Source organism: Ammodytes marinus, assembly GCF_949987685.1.
Source record: "Ammodytes marinus genome assembly, chromosome: 14".
Taxonomy (NCBI): domain Eukaryota; kingdom Metazoa; phylum Chordata; class Actinopteri; order Uranoscopiformes; family Ammodytidae; genus Ammodytes; species Ammodytes marinus.
Window position 1 is genome coordinate 29,995,676 of NC_137218.1, and position 20,329 is coordinate 30,016,004.

Below are 20,329 nucleotides of genomic sequence, written 5' to 3' on the forward strand. Positions count from 1 at the left end.
TCTCATAATTTCCATCGCTATTTCTAAAGATAATATAACATTTGGTATGATCTTGCAAACAATTCTTAACTCTGCTGTAATGTATTTATATGTTGCAACAACATCAAAAAGATTCCCAAGAATAGAATCCTTAGTCAGCCCCCAACTTCTATTCTAAAATAATTGAGACAATATTGCCGTTTCCCCCTTTTTATTTATTAATTGTTGATTTGTTTTCCACGACCGCACACTGAAAACACCTTGAACATTCTGTGTAGGCTATCTAAATGTAAGAATATGATTCCCTTTTTGCACTTCTCCACTCTGCACCATAGGTGGCGGTAGTGCGCAATAACGTTTGTTACTATCCTCCATTTAATAAAAAGACGTGAAGACGTAGCAGTTTGCTTTACGGCTAAATCTGACAGTACATTTGTGTTGTTTCCGCTGAGAACAATGTCACGTTACATGACAAGAACAACTGCCACAATGCCCCCCTTCGTGTATATTGGTTAAGATGTTAATAACGCTGTGCTACGTCTACCTGTGGGTTCGCTTTCACAAGTGTTACTCTGCGCTGATCCGTCACAGTGTGTCCAGACTGAAGAGCAGGAGCTTCAGCTTCAGACTGTGCTCCGCTCCGGCCGCAGCACCTCTACCTCCGCACGACATCGTCTTCCTCCAGCTGGGAGACAAGGCCGTCTATGTGACCGAACCTCAGGTTGGATAGCAGTTACATTCATAATATTCCATTCACACTCTGTTGAGTGGACACTGTCCACGCTATCTACAGCCTTGTTTACCTGTCTACTTTAGCTCCAGTAGTCCCTCTCAAGAGTGGCCAAAAGATCTAGATGCATATAAAATGACACAACATATGTTATGCCTATATGAAAGTAGGATATCAAACGTTTTCGTATGCGGTATTTCCTTTCCAAGTTCGGAAATTAACTGTGACTAGTAACACACATGTGAGGTAACCCTACCTTATCGGAAGTGCTTTTAAACAGTAGGCCTAAATGTCTGTTTTATGAGAGAACAAACTACATGGTTGAATACCAACTGGTTGGTTTGGCAGCTGGTAGCCGAGGTTAACTTCCTCACGTCCTCTTGCTTCAGCTGTGGATGAGACGGCTAGTTCACGAACTGCGTCAAAAGTTATATTGTCAGACTAACCCCTCCTCCGTTGATTGATTCATGGTAAATGTTTTCTGTAGTAGCCTAAAGCTTTTGTCCAAAGCTACAGATCTGTATTCTCTATACATTTCCAATTTGAATTTTACATGTTGATCTTTTAACAGGCGCTTAAACGGATACTTAACAAAACTGTGTTCAGAAATTGTTTTGTAGGCTGAATATCATTAGATAGGTCCTAGGTCTTCTTTTAAAGGGAGATAGCATTTGAAAAGTTACAGCTTTTACAGCCATAATGTGTCATTTTATTAAATTTGTTTAATGGTGATTGACAACATTGAATAAAAAAAGGAAACAAAGAGCAGTACTGTTTGGTTGGTATACAATACATTGTTCCATACTGAGCCCTAAAACACACTAAATAAAAAAGTCAAAGATAATCTTTATACTCCATCACAGTTAGGTCAGGATTCCAGAATTGACTTCTATTAGGCTATTTGAGACCTTAATGCTCAACTTGATTTGAGACTTGAAGGAAAAAGATTGAGAGCAAAGAAAAAGTGTTGATGTGTGTATTTGAGCATTCTATACTAGTTTTAGTGATTGACTTAAAAATAAACGAATGTATGACTGCCGGCCGGATCTTACTGTTTTGATGTTATGCTGTATCTTTTGATCAAAGCATTTGATTACTCATGTCGAAAACTACTAACCACTAATCAATAACAGCCTTGTAGTGTTGAGAAGTATTATTTTTATGTTTTGTCTGTACTGTCCCCAGGCATGTGATGACCTCAGCAAATGGACTGTGCTTTTGGGCTCCTCTCTGCTTTGTGCTCCACCAATTGAGAATATTTCATTCATCATAGAAGCTACAGGACACAGAGTGGGCTACCATTCTCCTCACACATCGAATAAGAAAGTAGGCACCACACATTGCTTAACAATCAGAGAAATCATTGTAATTTCACAAAACCAACATCTAGCAGAAGTATTTTTGCCCTGATTTCCCTAACACTTAAAGCAGAAGTAATATATTTCCGTTAATACATGTTACATCGCTCTATATTTACAGCAATCACTTATACTGTGTATACGGATGTAATGGAGTCTTGTACAGGGAACCTAATAATGCCCTGAACAAACTCCAGTACGTGCTAAACTCTGCTGCGAGGGTCCTCACCCACACTCATCCATCACCCCTACCCTCATTCACCTCCACTGGCTCCCGACCCAGTCCTACATCCTCTTCAAACTCCTCCTCCTAACCTACACATCTTTTCAGGCACTGTCCTACCTCACGACCTCCTCCACCCCTTCCAGACAGACACAGGTCTGCTCTCCACCCCCTGCATCAACCTTTGGCAACAGAGCCTTCAGCGTGCCAGCACCCACCCTCTGGAACTCTCTTCCTGCCCAAATCCTTAACGCTTGACACTTTGATGCGTTGATATGGTGACATAGGGACAAGGGAGGGGACTACTAACTACAATCACTGACAGGAAGTTAGCTAAAAGGATCCGACCGCCTACCCCTCAGGGGTTGACACTAAGGTTTCAAATGCACTTGCCCCTAGGGCAAGTACAGGTAATGTTTTACTTGCCCGAATGTTGTGTTCACTTGCCCAAAAATAAATAAAAAAACTGTTAAACAATGATATATACAGTATAGGCTAATTAAATTATACATTTTAGCGAACCGTAACATGCAAACACAGCTTTACTAGTCTCATCCTGACCACATACAACCAACAACAATTCATATAAGCCTAGATATCATGACATCACACTACACCAAGAGCTTGGTCCTGCTGCAGCATCGTGAAAGGGCCTCTTTTTGCCATGCACCTGGCCCAGGGGCTCAGAAAACTCAGTCTAGCTCAGAGTCAAGCTGAATGTTAGCTTCCACAGAAAAATTTAACTTATTTTACTTATTTAAAACGGTCACATTGTGCCAAAAAGTGACCGTGTGCCATAACATGATTAAAGTCCACCATGTTAAAGCTATTGCCCGGTTATACTGTAAGTAAGGAGGGGGATCATTCATTTCTATTCATATTGATACCATTATAAAGACTCCACAATCCAAATCTTTATCGATACTTTTCTATTATTTTGTTAAAAGAGAACTGGTATTATTGCTTTAATTGCTTATAAGATGAGCAGAGCTAAGGATAGGACTTTAAGCAGGTCATAATTCCATATTTAGGCCTACTTATTATTTCATATTGCTGGGAAAACAAGTTTTTTTACCCAAACTGTATTATTCAAGCTTCTCGTGAAAAACTAAAATTTCTTATTTTCTTGATGTTACATTTGAACACATCATGATGTCATTTTATTGACCTTTGCCTAATAATCATTTTACTGAGCCGACCTGAACACATCACATTTGAACCGTTTGCGATTTTTTTTAGCTAACTAGTTCTTATCCTGCCGATTTTAATATGGATTTAAAAACTATCAGATTTTTTAACTGCGGGACTTTCAACAGTCTCTCGTTTGTTGATCACCGCTGCATTGAATGGATGATGGGACGGTGCCGAGCTCGTCTGCAGTGGCAGCGGCTCAGCAGGGAGACGGAGCGGGTTGAAGGAGTTTTTACAGTTTAAAGTAACACTTTTACAGTCCATGATGCGGACCAGTGATGGAATAATACACTGAAGTAGGCCTAATTAGATGAAGATGACCCAACTCGATATTTAAAATTACATCATGTAGCCTATCGATAAGCTCAAACGTTATTGATTTCTAGGTTTTGAATATAGCGGAACCAGGTCCGTAGCCTATTAGAGCCGGCTTTCGGAACGTAGACAGCGAAACTGCGCGTGTGTGTGCGTGTGTGTGCGCGTGTGCGTGTGTGTGTGCGTGTGCGTGTGCGTGTGCGTGTGCGTGTGCGTGTGCGTGTGCGTGTGCGTGTGCGTGTGCGTGTGCGTGTGCGTGTGTGTGTGTGTGTGTGTGTGATAGATAGATAGATAGATAGATAGATAGATAGATAGATAGATAGATAGATAGATAGATAGATAGATAGATAGATAGATAGATAGATAGATAGATAGATAGATAGATAGGAAGGATAGATAGATAGATAGATATGCTGCTGCTGCTGGCTGCCGCGCGTAGCTGCTCAATTTCAAATATAGCCGATCTATTTTGTGTGAGTTAGCGGAAAAAAATTGTTTTGCAGACTCAAAAACACATGAATAAATAGCATAGACTACTGACAAACCCCCTAAAATCCACTTGCCCGTTCGGGCAACCAAAAAGCAATGTCAACTTGCCCGAACATTATTTTCAAGCGGGCAACCGTTAGTGTCAACCACTGCCCCTTGTATTTTACATAATTAATTGGTGCAACACATCCACATGACTGGAGCGAAGAGGCCGTTAAATTTAAAATGCTGAAGATATCAGCAGTGTGGGAATATTTTATTTACACTGGACTAAGGATGCTGAGGCGGCACTGCTCTAGACAAAGCGGCATACTGGCAGAGTCCCAACATACCAGAATGAAAGAGGGGTTCTGAGACACAACGGCGTTAGCACTGTCACAGCCATAGACTGTATATAAAAGCCGAGTTTAGCGTATTGCATTAGAGTCACTAAAACTGCATCACTTAGAGATATTTCAATTTACTTTATTTCTAGGGTTGGGTTATGTTGGGGCGACTGTGGCTCAGGTGGTTAAGCGAGTTGGCCATCGATCCAAGGGTTGGCGGTTCGATCCCCGCCCGGCCACCTGTGTCATGGTTGTTGTGTCCTTGGGCAAGACACTTCAGCCACCTTGCCTTGTGTGAATGTGCATGATTGCTGTATGTTTGAGGTGGTGGTCGGAGGGGCCGTTGGCGCTGAATGGCAGCCACGCTTCCGTCAGTCTGCCCCAGGGCAGCTGTGGCTACTCTCGTAGTTTACCACCACCACTTATGACTGTGTGTGAACGAATTGAACCAGGAACCCTGTAAAGCGTCTTTGAGTGCCTAGGCAATAAAGCGCTATATAAAACCTATCAATTATTATTATTAATTATTAGGTTAAAATCTTACCTTGTCGTCGACCTTAATTCATGTACATGAACATTGGTGATCTCAAAGGTGTCACTAATGCCTCGTTTCCACCGAGTAGAGCAGGTCGGGTCGGAGCGGCTCAGAGCGGGGCGGCTCACTTTTAAGAATCTCGGTGGTGTTTCCACCGCCGACCCTACCCTTACTGGTAGGGCGGGGTTTAGGCTAGACTGCGTTAGCCGCCGCCAGAATATGGGTCAAACTATCGGGCTGTGGAACAACTGTGGTCAAGTCAGGGGTCTCTCGTTTTTGCTTGGTCAAACCAGCAGCTTCTTTATTTATTCCCCCCGTGTTGTTGTGAGCGTAAATGCACAGAGACGACTCGGTGCAACTGATAAAGACAGTGAGCGAACAGTGCTGGCTACGGCAGCTACGTGACATCGTAGCAGTCGGACACAGTGTAGCCAACTGATTCATTTAATGACGAGGAAAAACACCACACAATAAACAGTGCTGCGCTCACATTTTCGCCAAAACACAAGACTCTCTTCACTCTTGCCGAGGTGACTACACACGGCGGAAATTATTCTTTCTACCAATAAACGGACGGCATGTGTAGCTCCGTCTTTTCGGCACCCTTTCAGGCGGCTGGTACCCCAACGGAGGAGTACCGAAATTATGAGCGGCTTAGAGCGGTTAGGTGCGCTTATATCCATACCCTACCCAACTTTTGGCAAATGAAAAGCCAAAATACCCGGACCGAACCGCTCCGACCCGCTCTACTCGGTGGAAACGAGGCATAAATGATTGGGCATATCCACTTTAGTTGAAAATTACACTTTAAGTGTTTAATTACATTGCATGGTTCCTAAATTATGAGAGTTTGAACATTGTACCCAGCGGAATGGAGGCCATTTTGGATTTGGCCTCTCACTGTCCGCAAAAGTTAAATCTGACTTCCCTCCACATCTGAAAATAAACCTTATGGCATGTACTAACCATGGTAGAAATGTCATGCTTTTCTCAAAAAGTGCACAATTTTTGTGCTTATCCGCTGTACTATTTAGGTTTTAATATGTTAATTGTAGTCTCTATCAGTGAACAATGAATCTTCGCCTTCTGAGTCCTGTTAAAGAGACAGTCTATTAAAATATAGCAAGGATTTCATAGTTTTTTTGGATCCAAATAATAAACATGCTGTTTTGTATGGGCTCATTCTCATCTGAACAGATTTTTCTGTCAATTGAACAACTCTGAATTGTAGTTTCAAACTTTACTTATAACAGCTTATTTATTAAATGTCAGATTTGAATCAGCTCCGGTCAAAAAAAAAAAAAACAGTTTATGAGAGAAAATGCAGCGTCTGGTTTTCATCCCTGGTGATGCTCTGCCAGGCTTCTACTGCAACTGTCTTCAGTTCCTGCTTGTTCATTGGGCAGATTCCTTTGTCTTTAGCAAGTGAAATAAATGCTCAATTGGATTCAGGACAGGTGATTGACTTGGCCATTGTCGAACAATGAACTTCTTTGCCTTATAAAACTCTTTAGTTGCTTTTGCGGTATGCTTTGGGTCATTGTCCATCTGCACTGAAGCGCTGTCTAATGTGTTTTAAAGCATTTGGCTGAATGAGCAGATATAATTGCCCTGGAACATTTCAGATTACATCCTGCTGCAGCAGCCACATCATCAATATGGGAACCAGTTAATTTGGCCCACACATGCCCACACCATAACACTACCACCGCCATGCTTCACTGATGAGGTGGTATGCTTTGGATCAGGAGCAGTTCCTTCCCTTCTCCATACTCTTTTCTTCCCATCATTCTGGTACTAGTTGATCTTTGTCTCATCATGTTGAAACAGAACTGTGCAGGCTTTGGTAGAGTTTTTTTTTGGCAAACTAATCTGGTCTTTCTGTTATTGGTACTAACTGTAAGTAAGAGGAAAAACTAACATTAACTTATCCGTGGCTACTTAATAACCTGAAACAAAATGAAACAAAACAACAACAAATGAAAGACTCCAAATCAGTGCATTTACAGTTAAAGAGTCATACGCTTAGCCATGTGCCCTGCCTTTTAGGTGTGAAAACACCCTTAGCCGCTGGTGCAAACTAAACTTACTTACTTAGTTATTTCTTACACAGGCTGTTGTCGCACTGTGGTAAGGGAGATTCCTGTGTGTCTTCTTAGTGTAGCCCTCACAGGGCTCCAGGCCACACTGCATGACTGCAGGGCCATAAAGGTGATGTCACCGGGGGCAAGACGCAGGAAGGGATATGCAACGGATTGAGCAGCAGTCACTATGACAAGGGGATTTCCAAATAAAATTCCCAATGAACAAACCCTGTTGGACTGCCTAACATCTCTAATGCAACACATATTCATTTGGGATGATAGTTCTGCTCTTATTGTGTCCAATTTTGAATGACCAAGAAAAGGTGTCTCAGAATGGTTGCCAATAGCAATGTTTAACCTTTACTGTCCTGCCCTGCTGAGTTTCCACTGTTTTAGTTGCATATGGATAAATATATTGCAACAAGTCCTGCAATAAATTTAACCTTTTCTGAAGGTTGCCATTTTAGGACCACATCCACTAAGAATGGATTGCGCGCGCTAATAGCTCCTTGAATTGCTGCAAAATAGCGCCCACAATCTGCCCTGTTTTAGCACCATATCCACTAAGTACAGTGGAGGAAATAAGTATTTGATCCCTCACCGATTTTGCAAGTTTGCCCCCTTACAAAGAAATGAGCGGTCTATAATTTTAAAGCTAGGTTTATTTTAACAGTGATAGACTGAATATCAAAAAGAAAATCCAGAAAATCACATTAAAAAAAAAGATATAAATTATTTTGCATTTCATTGAGTGAAATAAGTATTTGATCCCCTACGAACCATAAAGAATTCTGGCTCCCACAGATTAGTCCTCGTGCTTTAAAAAAGTACTCCTAATCTCAACTAGTTTCCTGTATAAAACACACCTGTCTCAACTTGTTACCTGTATAAAGGACACCTGTCCACAGAGTCAATAAATCAAACTCCAACATCTCCATCATGGGCAAGACCAAAGAGCTGTCTAAGGACATCAGGGATAAGATTGTTGACCTGCACAAGGCCGGAATAGACTACAAGACCATTGCCAAGAAGCTGGGTGAGTAGAATACAACTGTTGGTGCGATTATTCGAAAATGAAAGAAACACAAAATGACCATCAATCTCCCTCGGTCTGGGGCTCCATGCAAGATCTCACCTTGTGGGGTATCAATGATCATGAGAAAGGTGAGGGATCAGCCCAGATCTACACAGGAGGAGCTTGTTGATGATCCCAAGGCAGCTGGGACCACAGTCACCAAGAAAACCATTGGTAACACACTATGCCGTAATGGATTGAAATCCTGTAGTGCCCGTAAGGGACATGTACAGAACCCTCTGAAGTTTGCCAATGAACACCTGAACGAGTTATTTGGTATCATAGTGACTCGCCATGCTTGGAGGAAGAGGAATTCTGACTCTGACCCCAAGAACACCATTCCCACAGTCAAGCATGGAGGTTGAAGCATTATGCTTTGGGGATGTTTCTCTGCTAAGGGGACAGGTGGGCTTCACTGCATCGAGGGAACTATGGATGGGGCCATGTACCATGACATACTGGGTGACAACCTCTTTCTCTCAGCAAGGTTCGTAAAAATCGGTCGTGGATGAGTCTTCCAGCACGCCAATGACCCTAAAAATACAGCAAAAGCAACAAAGGAGTGGCTCAAGAAGAAGCACATTAAGGTCATGGAGTGGCCTAGCCAGTCTCTGGACCTTAATCCAATAGATCTGTGGAGGGAACTGAAGCTCAAGCGACAGCCTCGAAACTTTAAAGATTAGGAGATGATCTGCAAAGAGGAGTGGTCCAAATATCCTCCTGAGATGTGTGCAAACCTGGTCATCAACTACAAGACACGTCTGCCCTCTGTACTTGCCAACAAGGGTTTCTCCACCAAGTACTAAGCAATGTTTTGATAGGGGATCAAATACTTATTTCCCTCAATGAAATGCAAAATAATTTCTCTCTTTTTTTATGTGATTTTCTGGATTTTCCTTTTGATATTCTGTCTATCACTGTTAAAATAAACCTAGCTTTAAAATGATAGACCGTTAATTTCATTGTAAGTGGGCAAACTTACAAAATCAGTGAGGGATCAAATACTTATTTCCTCCACTGTATATTTCCATGGCTAACACGCACAGAGAGTTTGTCAGCAGGGCGCAGTTTGCCCTCGTGTTTATGTGAGTAAGCTGTCTAGGGGGAAACATCTGTACAGTTGTCCTGGGCCAGGAGGGGTGGGTGGCACAAGGAGACACTTTTTGAAACACTCAAAAAACAAAAACAAACTTCTCTTACAAGAAAAAAAAGACGAAGGCGTATACATTGCTTACTTTTAGTAAAATAAAATAAAACGACGTAAGATGTTATGTAAAATGTTAAAAAAAATAAATGTTATCATTTCCTAATCCTTTTCGACATGTATTCAATAAATAATAGTACAAATACATCATATGTATTTGTTTAAACTGATTTTTTGTAAATATACACAAATATACAATTTAAAAAAGAGAGCGTCAGCCGGGACCCACGTGCATAAACTCGAACCTGAAGCATTTTTTTTCTCTTCAATCCTATTTTATAGAAGATACGTGCGTAAACGATAGGTTTATGGCCAATTAAACAGTACTGAATACATATATTTATCTACATTTTGCACCCTAGTATTCATTATTTCAAACCTCATCAGTTAAGGCCGACTACAGTTCACTATTGGCGCTTTTCCACCTCACATGTAGCTCTTCTTGACTAAACTCGACTTAGCTCAACTTGGTTTGGTAGCAGCACGGGTCGTTTTCTACCGCAAATAATACCTCCTGAACGTGGGTGGGCTCGTCATACAAAGGGGCAGAAAGCCGACTCCGGAGCCAATAGCAAAGCAGAAATTACGAGCAGTTGTTGTACTATTAACGGAACCAACCGCCAAAAATACGGATGGAAAATGTTTAAGAAATAACCCCCTTGTATCTGTTTGCTAATAGAAGTTCAAGAATATTGCAACGGGCCATTAAAAGGGAGGATTGGTGTCTTGATGTGTGACTCAGCCACTCAATCAGCTGTAGGGATGCATCACGTACATCCCAATGCACGTAAACATGGGCATCATAAAGTTGACTGTTTTGTGCTTGTTTCAGGATACGTGATTTCAAATGCAAGCCATGTCTCAGCCTGAATATTTTATCGAGGTAATCAGTGCAGTCCGAGGCTTGCAATGTAATCGGTCTCTATCATTTCTGTCCCAGCTGGCTACTATAGGCTATATAGCTGCTAGCTGCCCTACATGTCTCCTCTCAGGTCGTGAACAGTATGTTTAAAGTAACATCCCCAACAACAAACACAACTGGGTGAGCTTGGCGAATATATGGACATTTCATTAAGTTTTTTTCGGATCTGTGACGCAAAAGAGAGCCAGAGTCGGGGCGCCCTTAGCTCAGTAGGTAGGGCGGATCATTGCATACTCGCACAAGGAAAACTGCTCACAGCACAGAAAGTTTGACTTTGTAACACGAAAATATTAAATACTTTACCGGTCTTGACGTTCCGACAAAATAAAACGTGTTTGATATTATCTTAAGTCTTCAGTCTTGGTTCATGCAAATAGTGAAGTTAAATCACATGAACACTGTCAACAGACAATGGCTCTCTCTAGCAACAGGAGTGGCATTACGCGACCCTATTTTTTTGGGACACTTTTACCTAACAGACTTGGCTGGAGAACCAGGCTTACAACTGCACATTCTTAACACTTTATATTCCCAGTCCGCCCAGTTCATTTTACCTTCTAAAATAGCTTTTTATTTGACTATCACTTTATAGCCCCGTAGCAGGATGGAAAATAATCATAATCTCAAAAGGAATCTAGTTGTAGTTTGGGAAATATAGGATTCCTTATCTTTGCAAAACTCAGTGACTTCTGACAGATCGTCTTTAGATGTGGGATGGTGTCTTCTTAAAGTATTTTCAGAATCCTCTAGTAGTGTATGGTAGGCATTAGAAGTGTTCATTCAATTCTCAAGTGATTTTGTTATTTGTACTGTAATTCTTACAATACAATTTAGCTTTGACTGTTTTTGATTTACTAATTAATTATTAATTAATCTGCTTTTGGTGGGTTTGACAAAGACATTTTCTAAAGTAATCCATGCTGATGGTCTAGCAAAAAAGAGTACATACTTTTTTACTTAAGTATGTTTTCTTTTCTCAACCATGTATCGTTGCTCCGTACATGTCTTTCCTGAGTGAGAGATGTTTATGTACCAGACAGGACATAATGAACTCTATTTCCTCATTTCCACTGAGCAGCACAGTTTGGTTCGGTAGGGCATGGTAACTCTAGATCTGGCTTGCGTTTCCACTGCAGACAGTACCCTTACCTGGGGTTAATGTCGCATGGCGACAGCTACGTAACTATGGTGACAACATAGCAGCAGGATGGAGTGTAGCCCGCTGATTAATTCAATGAAGAGGAAGAACGCCACACATTTAACAGCAACAAGAGCTGGGCGCTGACATTTTTCTAAACACAAAGACTCTTCACTCTTACCGAGGTGACTACACACGGAGGTTTATCTCTCAGATGGAAATTATTCTGTCGACCAACGGACTGCAGTGTGTAGCTCCACCCTTTTGGGACCCTTGGGGTCCGATTGGCACCCTGACCAAATAGTAAAAAAATAAGTGTGCTTATTTATTTACGCCCTATGTACCCTTTCCAACTTTTGACCGATAAAACACAAATAAGTGCACGCCGATCTGCACCAAACCGCACTGCTCAGTGGAAACGAGGCTTATGCTTTGACTGTGCTATAGTTCTGTACAGAATGTCAGCTAACCATTGGTGTGTGTCCTGTTCAGGTGCTGAAGTGGTCTGACTACTGCCTTCCTCTGGCCTGTAGCCCCGGCGTGCCCTTCAGGGCAGTGGCTCAGGCCAGTGTAGAAAACTTCAGTCGTCTGGGAGTGGCGTTTATCGAAGATCGCCTTCAGCTGGACAATGGACTTCTGCCTTCAATGATAATTCGTAGGTTGCCCATTAATTACATTTCATTTATGAACTTTTTACATTCATTTTTATATTAATATCCACCCTTCAGAACACACACAACTTAAGTGTTAATTTATTTCTTGCATGCACATTGTATTTAAGGCCTGAGGAAGATATCTGTTTTCAGCTATATTTATCCATTGTAAACCACCTGCCCAACACCAAACAAATCCAAATCAAATACATTTTTTATGGCCCAATATCACTGATCAGGTATTATGATTTTAACCAGTCCAAATATGGAACTGGCAACATCTCTCTTTTAACCTCTAACAAAGTAAAACAACATTATATCATCACACAGCATACGTTTACCATGCAAGCATTAGACAACAATTCAATATCAAACTAAAAGCATGCCAATAATATACAATATGCCAACAACATACAACATAAAATCATGGGCAGCAAGCCCAAATAATTGACTGCGCTTTATAAACAAGCCCAAAGTCGCTTGTAAAAATCTGGCAGGCAGGGTGTGGGAGAGCTTAGAATGCTGGGCTGTGTGGTTGTGCCTTTACTGGCTGCTTAATAAGCATTAATCATGAATTAACTAACCGTTGATAGCATTAATTAAGCATTATTTAACAGTTCATCAATGTACGTGTTACCGATATTGAACACATATTGACTCCAAATTAGTGCTTATGCTATCCGCTGAATTTGTAAATAGATAGCCATTTGCTTACTCATATGAATGTTAACTTTGTAAGGTGCTCCCAGTTGGCCAAACAAAATCCTCAATTCAACTTGAGCAATTTTCATACGTCTTGTCGACAAAAATACCTGTAATATTGCTCTTCTATGCACAATATAAGTAACCAGATTTCACTGACGTTTTTTGTACATTTGTGACAATTCCATAGCTGTCCTGCTACAAGAATCCACTATCGGTGAGCTGTGGGAGAAGCTGTGTCCACAGACCCCAGAGACTAAGAAGTCACTGTGGCTCGGTGGCACCCAGACCTCAGAGAGTGGAGCTGAGCCTTTACAGTGTGAGCTGTCTGTTGACTACCAATACCTCCAGCCCCGTAAAGGCAGCCTGCTCCTCTCTGTGGAGGCTAACAGGAGGGGAGAGGAGCGACGAGGGTCAGAGCCAGTCTGTAGAAGCCAGGGACAGGGGGCTGTGGGTGACTCTGAGGACCATCATCTTCACATGGAGGGCAATGGACACCACCTCCACCTCTCAAACTGCCATGAATGTTTGGAGCTAGAGAACAGCACCATCCTCTCTGTCAAATATGCCTCAGTTGAGAACATACCAGACCTTCCTGATGACAACTCAGTGGGACTAGATAGTGGGGACGAGACTTTGGATGAATCTAGGAATGATGCCAAAGTTTTTTGTGGTCAAAGTGGCAGATCAGACTGTAATAACAAACCGCCAAATGTTCTGGTGTATACAGGCGGTTGCCAGGAGCGTTTTCAGGCTGTCTGTCAGCTTTTATCAGAGTGTATAAACATGGAAGACAACATCATATATCCCCTCCTACCGCAGCAGGCTCTGAGCGATCCTTGGCTAGACAACACCAGACTGCTTGTACTGGCAGAGGAGGAAAGCTTGACCCCTCAACTTCAGACCCGCTTTCTGACCTACCTGAGCCAGGGTGGTAGGGTCCTAGGGCTAGCCTCCAGCCTTTGCCCCGCAGGCCTCTGTCTGGAGGCCAGGGACCGGCCACACAGGCAGCTCAGCAGGATGAGCTTCACCAGGGAGGACAGCTCTGAGCTGGAGCTCAGTGTGTTGGCCAGCCAGACGGTCTACATGAGGGACAGTCGGGGGGGAGGGGAGGTGGAGCTCTGGGGGGAGCTGAAAGGAGAATGGCCTCAGCACAGGGACATGGTTATAGTCAGGGTCACTCACGGAGGGGACGGCGGGGAAGCTGTCCTCTGTCAGGTAAAGACTTATGATCATTTGAAATGGGATTCCTCAAGTAGTGTACAGGGCTGAATATTGTTAGGAATGTTTCAAGGTTCAAGGATTTATTTGTCTCATACTGATTAGTGGCCACTTTATTACCTATATAAAAAAAACACTCACTCACTCACTGGCCACTTTATTAGGTACAGCGTTTAGTTTTCTTCTTAACACATATAACTAATCAGCCAATCACATGTCAACAACTCAATGCATTTAGGCATGTAGACCTGGACGGGACAATTTATTGAGGTTGAAACCGAGCAACAGAATGGGTAAGAAAGGGGTTTTAAGTGACTTTGAACATGGCAATGTTGAGGGTGCCAGGAGGGCTGGTATGAGTATCTCAGAAACTGCTGATTACTGGGAGTTTCACTCTAAACCATCTCTAGTGTTTACAGAGAATGGTCCGAAAAAGAACAAATATCTAGTGAGCGGCATTTGTGCGGACGTAAAATGCCTTGTTGAAGTGTGCGCGGCAACGCGATTTGAGAAGCCTATCCCTCCAGGTGAGGGAAGGGGAGCGGGAGCCTTGTTTGAGACAGTTAACGGGGCTGAACCATCGAAGAAAAAAAAGAGAATGCAATGAAGAAAAGCTAAAAGGGAGAGTGAGTGGGCGGGAGGATACGTTGCCAAGCAACGTTTACACAATTTCACGGGAGCGAACTAGTCTGCAGTGTTTACTCCTAAATGAATGAGTGGTACTAAAACAAAGTTTACTTTGCTTCACCATCATCAGATTACCATTATTCATCTGAAATAGTCATAATTTACAACAACATAAACACATTACCTCATCGTGATCCATACTAACTGCCGTCTCTCGTTCATTTGCTTTCTGTGAGGACACGGAATCTTTCAGCTCCGTGAGAGTAGTTAGGTGACACTGCATCAACTCATTGCAATCAGGTGTGTGTGGCACTGACTGGCATTAGTTGATGCAGTGTCACTAACCACTCTCACGGAGCCGAAAATAATCCGTGCCCTCACACTTTCAACACACGGACATGCACTATATTGCGCCCTATTCATTTGACACTCGCACGCCCGGCACGAGCTAGAACACAGCTTTACGACAGCGGGCGTCGTAAAAATACTACCACTTTTGTCCAAAGGGGCCGCCAACAGACAAAGTTACTCGTAGTGGCTTTAAGCTCTGTGCATCTCATATAAGTAGTTCATTTTTTTCCGTTATTGAATCTTTCACATATTCTAGATTCATTACACATAAAGTGACCAAAACAGACGATTTGAAGGCCACTATCAAAGCATTAATCCCCTCCATGCGACACCGCATTAATGCAATAATTAATTCAAAATAAGATCCCCAACAAATATTGAGTGGATAGGGGCGCCCTTAGCTCAGTTGGTAGGGCGTCCCCCCCATGGGCCTCGGCCAGCAGCGGACCCGGGTTCGATTCCAGTCACTCCCCTCTCTGCCCCGTTTCAACTCTGTATCTACACTATCAATAAATGCATAAAAATGCCAAAAAGATATCTTAAAAATAAATAAATAAATAAATAAATAAATTAATTAATTAATGGGCTGTAATCTATAATACGCTATAATCAACAAAATTAAACAAAAAAAGGGCTGACATGTTACACTTTGTGATTGAATATAGGAAATAATTTCATAATTAATATACAGAAAATAAAATAACTTTTCCATGATTTTCTCATTAAATGAGATGCGCCTGTAACTTGCTACAACATGCTTTTAATCATTTTAAAAGAAAAGGCAACTTTTAATCGTCCTTGCTGGAATCATTTCTCTGTTTAGACTGGCAATAAGGAGAACAGAGAATTTCCCTGGCCCTCACAGATAGTTTGACCATAGAAAGTCCAGCAGAATACATAAACTTACATTTCTCCTCCTATGTGTGTAATCCTTCCTTAAATGCATACGCAATGAGAAGACAGGTGTATTTACCATAGATAGTATATAAAATGCATGTAGCAGCCAGGCTGATCTCAGTATTTTTAACTACCGTACTTTCCGTACTATATGCCGCACTGGACAATAAGCCGCAGGTGTTATAATGTTTTAATTACCATATGTAAGAGTTTGTGCACAGAGGGGATTGTCGGGAAAGAGATCGCTGCTTGAGGAAGCTCCCACATTTCAACAAACAAGTTGCATATTTGCATAACGTACGTAAGTGTTACCATTTTGTGCAATAGTAGCTATTAGGGATGGGCACGAGTGTTTTCGCAACTCGTGTGATCGCTTGCATTCCTCGAGGATCAATCGATTCCTCGTTAAACTTTTTTCTATTTTTAGGACGCAACGCATCTGTCTACAGAACATCGGTTGACCGCAATAAAGCGCTCAATGCTTATGTCAAACAGTCACAGTTGCCATATGATATTAAGGATTTATTTTCCACAAGTTTAAAACACATTTTCTTAACTGAAAGTAATTAAATAAGCGGGCCACAATTTAAACCGATCGAGTAGGTCTGCGGTGGAGAGAGAAAAAAGAGAGAGAAAAAAAGCATGGGCTGTAGTTGGCTAACATTCAAAATAGACATTTAAAATAAGAAGGGCAGCAAATACAATAAAATTATTGTCCTACAATTTAAACACATAGATAGGCTAAATAACTCACCAAAGCAGTAGAAGTAGTAGTATATCCAACCGCGTAATGCTCACTCCTGTCCGTGACTAATTACCGCGACTAATTCCTCGTTAACGGAACGTTACACCGTCGGCTTTTGAATCTCAATCCTATATTCCATAATAAAGGCTTCTTAAATGTCGTTTGCTCGAATGTGCCCGAAGTCAGCCTGGCTTCTTTACGTTACTTTCCAAGTTTTCCAGCACCGCATTCAGCTCCGCGGTGCTGTGGAGACCACACACTGGCTGCGCTGCACGGAGGTGGCAGTTATTTGCGGTTTCTGTTTGACACAACGCTTAGTTTATTTAACTTGGATCAAAATATTTAATTTAGTTAAACTTTATATCCGTTTTGTGCCGTTTTGTACACGTATATAACATTTTAAAATAGGGGCGGCCCGCCGGCCGGCCTAAAGGCTACAAACACTAAAAAAAACAAAAAACGATTTTCCTCATCCACCAATCGAGATCATTTGAAACGAGGAGTACTCGAGTACTCGATTACTAACGCCCATCCCCAGTAGCTACAGAATATATACTGTGCTGTGTAATAACAGGGTCGAAAAACAGGGAAAAAGTCGCGGCTTGTAGGCCGAAAAGTACGGTACATCCAATCGTCATGGCCTACGTCATCTTGTCAGATTTGTCCTCTGCCTCATTTCCTCTTACCAAAAAAAGGGCATTGATATGATTATGGGGGAAGGGATATACATCTAGCTGACGTATACCTCCGAGGCGAAGTGAGGGCCACCACAAGCTGTCACTGAAGAGGCTGTGCCCCTAATTACTTTTAGGGGCACAGCCTCCAATAGAATAAAAAACTAGCCTGGTCCCAAAAAATTCACTCCCATCAGTGTTGTCATGGAGATATGACCTAAACATACATACGTACTAGAATGTTTTTTTGGACAAGGCCTTAAATAGGTTTTAATAAGCTGTGAAAACGGCATATTTACCATGGGAGTCAATGAGAAATTGCTCTGTTTTGGTACCTGCCCTTAGTGGCCACTCGGTGAACTGCATTTTTTGTCACTTCCGCATTGGATGCTGAAAGAACTCGCTGTGGTTGGGCCTTGGTATTTTCACAAGACATGCAAACTGTAACTCCAGCCAGGCCTCACTTTTTTAAATGCAGGACTTGTTTGGGGTAGAATGCTTTACATGTGCCATACCTTAGTAAATCTTTACTACAAAGCTCGATTTATTTTGTTAGGAAGAGGTCAGTTGTGCGTCTGGCTGGTATGGATGTGCTGAACTGGAGCTGAAGGGCAAGCATTACTGTCACATAAGTAAAAAGCTTTCCTTGATAGTCCAATATATCAAAATTATTTTAATTATAAGAACATGTTTAATTAAGCTGTAATGGTCAGAGAATATTTCTAAATTGCGCGTGCAGATTGGTTAAATGTGTATTACCTTATACAATGAACAAAAAGCAAATTGTTGTTTGGACTGATTCTCCATCAAGAGAATGTGTTAAAGCTTGTTGGACATGCTGTATGCTTCTGGTCTGCAGGTCCACCTGGAAATTGCTCCTGACTCAATGAATTTGACAGCAGAAGGTTTTAATGAACTGAAGGTCAGCAATGTACTGCGCTATGAAGTCCTGTCAGAGATTCTCACCTCTCTGGGCCTACACTGCCAGCAGAGCCAGGCTCCAGCCCCCAGCTCAGTCCACCTGCTGGCCACTGACCAGGTAAGAGCCACAGCCTGTCAATACTATGGTGAAGATAACACACAGTCAAGTGCTAGTCATGGTGCTAGTCAGCTGAGATGATCTCCCTGACCACCTCTGTATCAACACCATGTCCAAACTAACTGCATTTGTCCACATGACACGATCCATCATTCCTTACAACATATAGTAAATAAAGGCTCTGACACCAAACCATTGACAAGAAAGGAACGCCCTAACTATGGCAAGACTCTCATGATTTCATTTACCCATTGGACATTTGTCTGTGACAGTCAAATCGTGTGAGAAGTGGTTTGGTGTGAGGTTTGGCATAAGTTGAAAATGAAGCTCTTAAATTGTGTCTGTGATATTTCGTATTTTTCTCGGACGACCTGTTTCAGTGATCAAACTACACAGCCAATCAGGGCTCATGATCAGTTTAATAAAGTGAATCATCAGAGGCAGGCTATGTTAACCTAAGTCTTAAAGTCAAATAGTGTAGAGTCGACTGTGAGATCCAGCTAGCAAAGCAAACGCTAGTCACTGCCATATGCACACAGAGCTAGATGCTGCCTCAGACTCTCACCATGAGGCTTTCCCCCTCAGCAATACTATTCTGTGTGTGCTTGTTCCCCCTGCACCCGCCTGCTTTTTATGTGTGTGAGTTTTGAGAAAGCTTAATTTAGCTCTTAGTTTATCATGGTGCTGCCTTCTTGGCCAGGTCATTCTTGAAAAAGAGATTTTAATCTCAATGAATTTTACCTGGTTAAATAAAGGATTTTGATTGATTTTGATTGAAAGCTCAAAGGCCATTTAAAAAAAACAAATAATCATGTACACTGGCCTGGGTAATTAGTCTCTCAACACTACCATCCTGATGAGCTATGGATTCTGTTTTAACAAAGGACAGCTCTGATGTATTGGAGACAAAACAGTAATAAATATATGGAGATCAATGGCTTGGCTCTCTGAGGGAGATTGGCAAACCCTTCAGTAACGGCAAGGTGTGTGTTTTTGCATGGTACATTATGAAACAAAAACACTTGGCATTGAAATGACAAAGCAAACTTGCAACAAGCTTCTTTTTCCCTTAAAACACTATTGGTCATGATCATTTAAAACTGATTCCTGCATTAGAGAACTTCAGCAGTGATTGTGTGTTTATGTTGTGTTGAGTGGTCATCTCATCATTTTATAAATGGTAATTTTCATAAAAAATTACCGAAAGTTTCCGCAGTGCGTGCAAGGCTTGAGACCTAATATAACAAGGGGCAGTTTCAGTCAAAATATTATCCCTAAATAATCCCTGCATTCTATAAAGCAAATCTAAATTCATCTACATCTTCAATATTATCTAATTCATCCACTTATTTATCAATGCCCTCATACACGCATTACGTGAAAGCACCAGGTCATCTTTATTAAAATGAATTGTATCAGCGGCAAGACACACATTCTTCTGACTACACATGGAAACTATTTTCTTCCCTAAATGTATGCAGATATATGAGGATATATGCAGCAGGCCAACAGCAGGTCCGTGTCTGGAGGGCCAGCTCTAACATGTGAGGGCAGAAATCAGTCTTTGATCAGTGACAGTTTGGGAAACACATGGGTTGATTTATGGAAAACATTGAGGTTCTTTTTTTATAAAAAGCTTGTATTCTGTGGGAATACAAGCAGCCTGGCAGAACATCCTCCACTCAAAGTACCACTGACACCCCCACAATGCCCAGGGAGCAAACTGATTTTATGGGCATGGACTGTTGTAAAAGGTTGTTCACCAGAAATTATATCTAGGACCTTCAAGGATCACAACATGGTGGACAACCTGCTCAACTACCTGCTGGAAAGCTACAGGGGGCAGAAATA

General features: G+C 41.8%; 1 protein-coding gene across 2 annotated transcripts in view; it reads left to right on the plus strand.

Annotated features, from left to right (window-relative positions):
* The first annotated feature begins 416 nt into the window (after window positions 1–416).
* hlcs (holocarboxylase synthetase (biotin-(proprionyl-CoA-carboxylase (ATP-hydrolysing)) ligase)) overlaps window positions 417–20,329 on the plus strand; it is a 153,987-nt gene continuing 134,074 nt past the window's right edge. The window contains exons 1-5 of one of the 2 annotated variants that reach the window (XM_080040675.1): window positions 417–700; window positions 1,895–2,035; window positions 12,062–12,224; window positions 13,115–14,142; window positions 18,299–18,478. In XM_080040675.1, the coding sequence (XP_079896801.1) occupies window positions 497–700; window positions 1,895–2,035; window positions 12,062–12,224; window positions 13,115–14,142; window positions 18,299–18,478 (1,716 nt within the window). In that variant the 5' untranslated portion in view covers window positions 417–496. The remainder of the gene's footprint in view (window positions 701–1,894; window positions 2,036–12,061; window positions 12,225–13,114; window positions 14,143–18,298; window positions 18,479–20,329) is intronic. The other variant, XM_080040676.1, reaches the window with a different exon arrangement.